Raw genomic sequence first — 8,671 nt, 5'->3', positions numbered from 1 at the left:
GATGTTTTAAGACAACACATGTACTTCACCATACACTCTTTGTATCTTTATAAATTAATTACTTTTTTGTCTATCAGAAAACTGAAGTAACTAAATGCAGTTATATACATGACCACAACACCAGGTCCAAAGAGAATTACTACCAACAAAGACCAAGATTAAAAATGACACACCAGAGCCCATATACTAATGGACTGATATGGTAAAACTGCTAGAGTCCATGAAAAGTGTCTTTGTTGACTCAATGAATTTTAAATGGTTAAGTTTAAGAGCTGTAAAATAATGTATAAAAAACTGGCTCTTAAATATGTGTAAGACGTTAATGTATTTTGACAAGCATCAATTTACTGTTTAATTACTACCTGGAAGGCTACGATCTAAATGTATTTTATGTTTGTAACTGTACTTGACATTTGCAAAAGCCATTGTATTGATGATGCCATGCAAAAGAATCTAAATAAATAAATATATCTAAAAACAAAGTTGATGTGACTTACCAAACAAAAGGTGTATGTGTATGTATGGATGGATGTGTGTGTGTGTGTGTGTGTGTGTGTGTGTGTGTGCGCGAGTATATACCTATCCTTTTTTCCCCCTGAGGTAAGTCTTTCCGCTCCCGGGATTGGAATGACTCCTTACCCTCTCCCTTAAAACCCACATCCTTTCATCTTTCCTTTTCCTTCCCTCTTTCCTGACGAAGCAGCCGCTGGTTGCAAAAGCTCGAAATTCTGTGTGTGTGTTTGTGTGTTTTATTCATTGTGCATATCTAACGGCACTTTCCCGCTTGGTAAGTCTTGGAATCTTTGTTTTTAATATATTTTTCCCATGTGGAAGTTTCTTTCTATTTTATTTACAACTTTGTTTTTAGATATATTTTTCCACGTGGAATGTTTCCCTCTATTATATTCATCATTAAATAAATAAATACAAATAAATGTGTGGCCCTACTGGCGACAGTACACCATTGCCTTCCTCCAACCTTTCCCAGACAGTTTCATGCCGAATGCCAACCGTAGTACAACTTGGCATTTCTCACTTGTACTATATCTGCCAAAAATGAACGAAGAGATAATTGTCAGAAAAAGTTCTATGATTAACTGAGGACTAAATACTGTACTTTGGATCTGTAGCCTGACCACTACACACTGTGCAAGGAATCAGCAATTTTAGCAAAACAAATGAGTGTTGCTTCAGCCACTTACCCCCTGTAAATGTAAGAACAAGGTGTTCTATCTTCACAGTCACTTTTCCTCTGAAATTCTGACATTTCTCCATCAGCACAGATGATATGGACAAAGTAAAAATTCAAGCACCATAAACCTTGATACACTATTTCAACTTCAAACACTGTCAAGAATATCTTCGGAATATATACTTGAAATCATATTCTCACTACAGAGTTGTGACCAGTGCTCTTTTATATCAAGAGTACAAGTCACAACAATGTATAGTTATCAGCAGGTGGTAGCAATGACAGATTAGAAAATTGTGTCGGCATGTTAACTTACCCATAGCATATACGGCATACAGTCCTTCAGACAAATTATCTTACCTGCAACAGTGACAGTGTCCAATTATGTTGCATGCTTCACACATTTTACCCCTTTCCTCCACTGTCCCCTCTGCTCTTCATCAATTATTTATGTGACTGCTCTCTCCCCCTTGTTTTTTATATGCATTTAACTGTCATTAACCCTTCTTTTATACATCAAAATTAATCTCTGATACAGCAATTCCATTAAAATGTTTGTGTTACACAGCCCATAAAAGAACTACTTTTAGATGTTTTGCTTGCCACTTCTTCAGTAGAAGTATGAACAACTGGACCTAGAAAAGCTGGAAGGAGAATAGTGCACTATATTATTATTCACAAGAAGAAACATGACTTGTATGATTCTCCATAGCCGATATCCTTTTTCGATGTGTTACTCTCACCAAGTAACATGAGGTGTCCACACTACACATCATTGGAAGAAAATTATTTTATGTTAATCATGTATAATGAAAAGTGTGGTGTTTAGAAATACCAAGGATACAAACAAATAAATAATATTACAGTCCTGTTTCATTAAATGTAAAAATGTTTATTATATGCTGTGCTTTTACTTGGAACAAAAACAAGTCTTCCACTTTTCGGTCTTCTTAGCAAGTAATTAACAAAGCACTTCATGGGGGAGGCTAGTATGCTGTATAGGGATGGAGGGGAAAATGTAATTAAAAGATTGCTAAATATTTTAGTATTTCCATATGTTGTATCTTCTTTTATCTGGAATACCTCACATAACAAAAATTTTATACTTAAAAATGACATTTACACTTTAAGGAGAATATAATAAAGTGTGTGTAGTTAGTGAGTTCTTCATAGTATGTCATATCTTTTTACTAGGTGAAAGTTCATAAACTCTCATTTATGACTGGCTTTTGATTACACAAGGTGTCCCAGAAATGTTATACCAAACTTCAAGGGTTTACGGAAGGTGTCTCGAGGAAGAAATTGAGGACAGGAACACTTGTCTGGAAATGTCATCCAGCAACACTACAGAGCCTCTAAGTTACAGGTGCTGGCCTGCCATTAGGACCACTCCTTTGGCAGCAAAAGTGACTTTGCACACTAACAGTCCACAGGCAGAGAATCCAGCAATGTTGTTTGTTATTCAGTGATTGTGATTGACTGGCACGATTGCCAGAGAAGAAGATGGACCTAGCTGCTGCAGAGATAGGCCATCTCTCCTATGAATATGACGCTCTGCTGCCTCGATTGATGATGGTTTCAGACACTGATATCCATCCACAGTTTATTTTTCCCCTTTATACCAAGAAACAATGGATATTTTAGGAGGTTCCACGAAAAAATATACACTGTGCATGGAAACCTTTTGTGAAACGTCATTCAATGAGGCAAGAGAGCATCGCATTCATAGGAGACAAAGCCTTTCTACACAGCATCTAGCTCCATCTTCCCCACTGGAAGTTGTGGCAATTAGTCATGATAACTGAATAACATACAACATTGTGAGCTGGTCTGCATAAAAAGTGTACAAAGTCACACCTTCTGCTGAAGGGATGGCCTAGTGACAGACAACAGTGCCTGTAACTTCCATGCTCTGTTGCGGCATTGAATGACGCTTCTGGATACAGGTTCTTGTTCTCGATTTGTTATTTGAGAAACCGTCTACAACTCGAAGTTTGTCGCAACATTTCTGGGGCACTCTGTATAGTTTTATAGATCTTCTTAACATGGAGCTGATAGGGTCCACAAATGATAGACATTTAAGAGCAGGGAACTGAAAAGAGTGAATAATTAAGAGTGCACAGATGCAAACACTGAAACCAAAAGGAAATAAGTTGTTATGTAAGCATAATCTAGTCAAAAATGTTAAACAGAAAATCTGAAGGCAGAGGGTGCCATCTAGATTTTAGATCTGTTTTTCTGTTCATTTTTAACAGGTAGCAAATCGTGCTTAGTGATGAGACTGCCATCAAAATGGGCATGGGTAGCAAATATTCCTGCATTTTTATTCAGTGTCTCTTCTTGTATGCTAGTTTTCTACATGGCATAACAGGTTTTAAATACTCATTACGGCTTTTTATCTTTAACACTTGTCTTTATAATGGATAACAATCAAATCACAAAACAATTGAAACTGGTAGTATAAACATTTTTTTCAGATTAATTTGCTCTGAGATTATTTAATAGTTCCTTGAACACCTGCCATGCAAAAAACAATAAAGCTAACAAGTAAATTTTAAAGCTTTTTATAATGTTATCATTGTTTTGCTATGTATATCATTAGTTGATAATGGGAAACATCAACACTTTTTGAGTCATTGTCCAATTAACTAATTTTTCTCTACAAATCAATTTCAGAATCTTCAAAGCAGGTTACAAAAAACACCAGAATTGCAGTGAATTCTAAGTTTTATTGAGAGTCACTGTTCACTGATTCCTTATTTAATCTGTTTTGTGATATTTTGCTACAGTCATACATTTACTTATATACTTTGGAATGCACTTTGTACATTATTTAAACAATGAATGAAATTTACACCTTGTTTAATAATTCTTCGTTTGTTGGACTTAATTCATGTGGAGCTAACATGTCAATAATGTTACATAGGAGGAAACTGTAGCAAGCATTTATATTAAGAGGGTACATTCACATTTTAGTATTAAAAAAATTCAGCTGTTGCACATTCTTGATGTAGCTCTTAAATAACTTCTGCAAAATTGCACTGTGTTGAATTGATGATTGCAGCAGCACATTCCTGTGAGACTGCAGCATGATAAAGGGGATCATCTCTAAGTTGAATGTGTTGTAGTGTTAAACAAATTCCTATACAGAGGGTAACAAAAAATATACCAACAAACTTCAAAGCATTGTGCAACAAATTGAGAATAGAGACATATGTCTGGAAATATCATCCAATGGTGCTACAGAGTGCCACTATGCTTTACCAGAAAACAGTTTAACACTGATGGACTGCAAGCAAGACTCCCCATGATGAACCTGATAGTATTCAGAATGTCAGGCAGTGTCTAATACAGCAACACCTGCCGCCATAGTGACACTGTGCAGGACAATAGATGTAGTGACTTCAATGTTACAATTTACATTTGCTATTGAGAGGCTAGCCTACTGGCAGTGTTTTCACCTGTAACTTCAACACTCTGTAGTTACTTAAATGGTGTTTCTGAGCATGGATTCTTGTCCTCAGTTCGTTCTTCAAGATGCCCTCTGAAACCCCATGAAGTTTGTCAGAATATAACCTGTAATGTAAATATGTTATACAAGAACGCCTACAAATGTTTCAATTTTTTTCTTTTTCTTTTCCTTCTTCTTCTTCTTCTTCTCTCTCTCTCTCTCTCTTTTTTTTTTGCCTAAGTTTACACAATGGGGAACACTGAGCAGAATGCTCTATATATTCACTGGAGTCCTCACAACTTAACCTAAGACTGTGTCATGTTTTTATGAAGATGAAGCTTAACTATAATTACCAAAATTTATCAACAGAGGCCTGTGAACAATACTTTCCAGACGCATCAATGGTGTGAAATTTAATAACTAGTTGCTAATGTTTTATTGTTAACATGCTTTTGACCAAAGATTTTAAATAAATATGTGACACTTTATCAGCAATATACAAATGTGTATATATATATCTGTAATAGTAGCTGATGTGAGTTCTTAATTGCCCTTATAATTTCTTTATATTATAGTTATGAAAGCTGTCAGCAGTCATTAATATACTGTAGCCTTTTATATGTTTTGTACAGCTTCATCAACATGTAGGTATATGGCACTGAAAAAAAAAGTAACACAAGATCAGTTCTGACAGCATCTGCATATGTTTGTTGAAACAATTTATCACTAGAGAACTGTCAATGTTTAAACAAAACTGTTAATCCCAGTGATTACACAAGCACTGCAGAAAAGGGATCTTTATTTACTGAAATCTTATTCATCCTCATAAAGACAATTTACCCTAGATGATAAATGTTAGGCTTAATAAGATTCTCTCATTTTCAAGTAACATCGAATTGTATAAAATTTTCGAGCTTTTGATGCCTGTCACTAAAGTCATCTTCAGAGGTAAAACAACTTACTTTCAAGATTAACACAGTATCCAACTCTGTAGGCAAAATAGTATAGTCCATAAATTTCCACAGGTAAGATGAAGTCACAATGTAGACAAGCAATATACAACATATCTGATATGCCAATCCACACCAATCACTAACAGAACCTAAATAATTTTCATTATCCTGCTTTAAAAAAAGTTGTCTTTAACATATTAAAACAAAGGACTAAGATTGTATCTCTAATGGCAAAACACTTAAAACACATATTTAAGGTAAATAGCCATAACAAGAACAACACTTTGGATGGACACTTTCAGATATAATTGCCAAATGATACTTCTAACTTCAATGAAAGAGACAGTATTTCGCCAATATGGCAAGATAATTATAAAAAAAGAAAGAAGGAAAGAAAGAAAGAAAGAAAGAAAGAAAGAAACAGTGTTCCGTCAAGCTCTTAAGGGGACACAGTCGCGAGGGAACTCCACTAAGGAATAAATGCTAAAACAAGCTAACGTCAGGTACACTTTCTGAAGTAACTAATGGAGATAAAGACCTGAAACTCTTACAGCGTACAGCTGAAACATCATTCTCAAATCACATAAAAATGGTTAATGTATTTTATATATTTCATGAGTAATCATTTTTTTGTTTTATAAGACAAAAAATTAAAACTTTTCTAAACACCTTGGAGCTTGTAAATCGGTTCTTTTTATCACTACTGGTCTATTTTTTAATCTAATTAATCATCGTTGTATTAACAAGAGATACTGTAAGTCTGATGTCTGTAGCAGTCATAGTTTTTGAGAAAGGTGTACCAGAAGGTCAAAAAATGTAGTTTTGAGAAAAATGGTATTAAAGTTTTACATGCAAGAAAGTAATGTACAATGTCATACAGACACACTTTTAAAACATTCCAGGGCTATACTGTGGCTCAGCTTCTTGATCTTTATCTTCTTTTCTTTGATCTTCTGGCTATCCTGGCCTCCTTGGTAGCATTTCCTGCAGAAATATCAGCATAATGGATACGGTCCATGTCAATCTTTTTCAGTCCCCTTTCAGTATTGATACCATCCTTTGTTCCCAAGAGTCTTAATATGTCAGTCTTCTTTGACACACCAGCATTGAAGCGCATCGCTGCATCATGAACACAAAATTTTAGTGTTTCTTTTCTAACGACAACAGTTTTTGGTAGCCTTGTGCAAATGACACAATTCAAACTTTCATTTGGGTTTTGAGTTTTTCCATGGAGACACTTTTTCAAGAGCTCTTGTTCGCTAAAGTCTCTGAAAATGGGTTTCACAGCTAGCAGGATTTTTTCTGGAATTGAATGTTTGTGCTTATAGCTGAAAGATGTAGGTGGGTTGTTGAATTTGCACCAGCTGTCAGGTCCCCGTGGACAAAGGTTATGTTGTGGTTCCTCATCTGTTGAAGTGTTATGAAAGAATGTAGCCCAGATGGCTCTCCTCATTGCTTCTACATTGTTGCAGTTATTTCTAATGGCCATACCATAATAAGTCTGGATCCGGTCTATTTCAGACTTTGTCAGGCCCCCTTTACCACCTAACTTTTTTTCCTTACATATCTTTAGAACTCATGATCCCATTCTTTTCTATACATGTTCCTATACATCGCAGTTTATTAATTTTTGACTAGGCCCATAAGGTTTATCTTCTACCACTTTCTGATAAGCCTTACTGTCCCCATCCCCCAAGATAGTCTGTATAGAGGATACCTCTTGACTGCACAGACCTTTTGAAAATGTTAGCCACATCAGCCACTTTCATGCCTCCACTAGGAACATCATAGTCCTTCTTGCACACATGTTGTATAGTGGGATTTTTGCTACAGATGTCACAGAACTTAGTAATAATTTCAATATCCAGACCCTTCCCAGTAGCAAAAGAAGTTGCTGACACAAAGCCATTTAGGGATGTATGCCCACGTTTCTGACAACTGACATCAAAACCAGCAGAAATTTGCCTTGGGTCAGATTTTGTATCATTCAAGTGAACTGCTTCTTTGGCAGCTTTCAGCATTGTAGATTCACTTACCTCAGCTACAACTGCACCAATAGTCTTGTTGTAAACATCAAACTTTCTTGGAGGTGGAAGACTGTTCATCACTCCACAAAGAACAGCACCTGCACTTCGCCCTTTTCCAATAGATGCATACACTAATCTTATATTGTTTTCATACAATCTGCTTCTTGTTACGTGGGATGACATTGTATTGGCAGTACAGCTACATTCCAAACATGTCAAAACTAAATTACAAACAATTCCCTTGGTTTTAACCACATCTCCGTGCAAAGTAACGCTTCCACCACAGTTTTTACAATTTGTGTGTTTTTCGATAAGTTCATGTAATAACCTCATGGAGATCAGAATGTTTGTGTCAGTAACAACAGAAACACTGTTCACACCACATATTGCATTGTCACACATTTGAGAGGCACTTGGCTAACTGGCAGCACCTAGAAGCTTCTTGCTTGAAGCACTGACACTCGCACTGACTTAACTTTCAATATTATCTTCTGCCCTCTGTTCAAAACTAGCAGTTTCGCAGTTTATTTTTACATATTTATTTCCATGAAACTTAGGCTTATATCCAAACTTCCTTATTCTACCCATTGTGTTATAATGTTTCACAAAATTACATTTGTATCACCAAAACGTAAGTAACTAGGATGAAGAAACTGACAAACGATAGTTGACAATGCAAACAGGCTGGCAAACATCAGAATAACAATTCTCTCTTGCAACCCAAATAAAGAGTATTTATATCCATGGAACATAAATGATTGTTGTACTATATAGTCAATGCTGACTACTGTGCAAGACACAGCAAAAATGGACATGGCGCTAGTTACCATGCTTCACGAACAAATTAATAACTCCGAATCTAATAATCAGATTTGTATGAAACAAACGGCATTTTGTAGCCAAATAATTGGAACATAGGTTAAGACTTAAAAAAAAAAAAAACTACTTTTTTGAGCCTGTTCGCGACTGTGTCACCTTAAGGTTCAGGAAATGTTACAAACCAACTACAGCCCAATACACGTTTCAGATTGCCAGGTGTATGTGGTAT

The 8,671-nt window shown here is 35.8% G+C and overlaps 1 protein-coding gene across 4 annotated transcripts in view; it reads right to left on the bottom strand.

Moving 5' to 3' along the window:
- Positions 1 to 2,063: 2,063 nt before the first annotated feature.
- The window catches only part of LOC126328952 (uncharacterized), a 130,011-nt gene continuing 123,403 nt past the window's right edge, over positions 2,064 to 8,671 (bottom strand). For all 4 annotated transcript variants that reach the window (XR_007562188.1, XM_049996121.1, XM_049996086.1 and 1 more), the window contains one exon: positions 2,064 to 5,301. Coding sequence is in view for 3 of the 4 variants with exons in the window: in XM_049996121.1 (XP_049852078.1) it covers positions 5,231 to 5,301 (71 nt within the window). In the remaining variant the exon portion in view is untranslated. The remainder of the gene's footprint in view (positions 5,302 to 8,671) is intronic.

Source organism: Schistocerca gregaria, chromosome 1 (assembly GCF_023897955.1).
Source record: "Schistocerca gregaria isolate iqSchGreg1 chromosome 1, iqSchGreg1.2, whole genome shotgun sequence".
In the NCBI taxonomy this organism is placed as follows: Eukaryota; Metazoa; Arthropoda; class Insecta; order Orthoptera; family Acrididae; genus Schistocerca; species Schistocerca gregaria.
The sequence above is the reverse complement of the archived record's forward strand: the minus strand, read 5'-3'. Positions and strand labels throughout refer to the sequence as shown.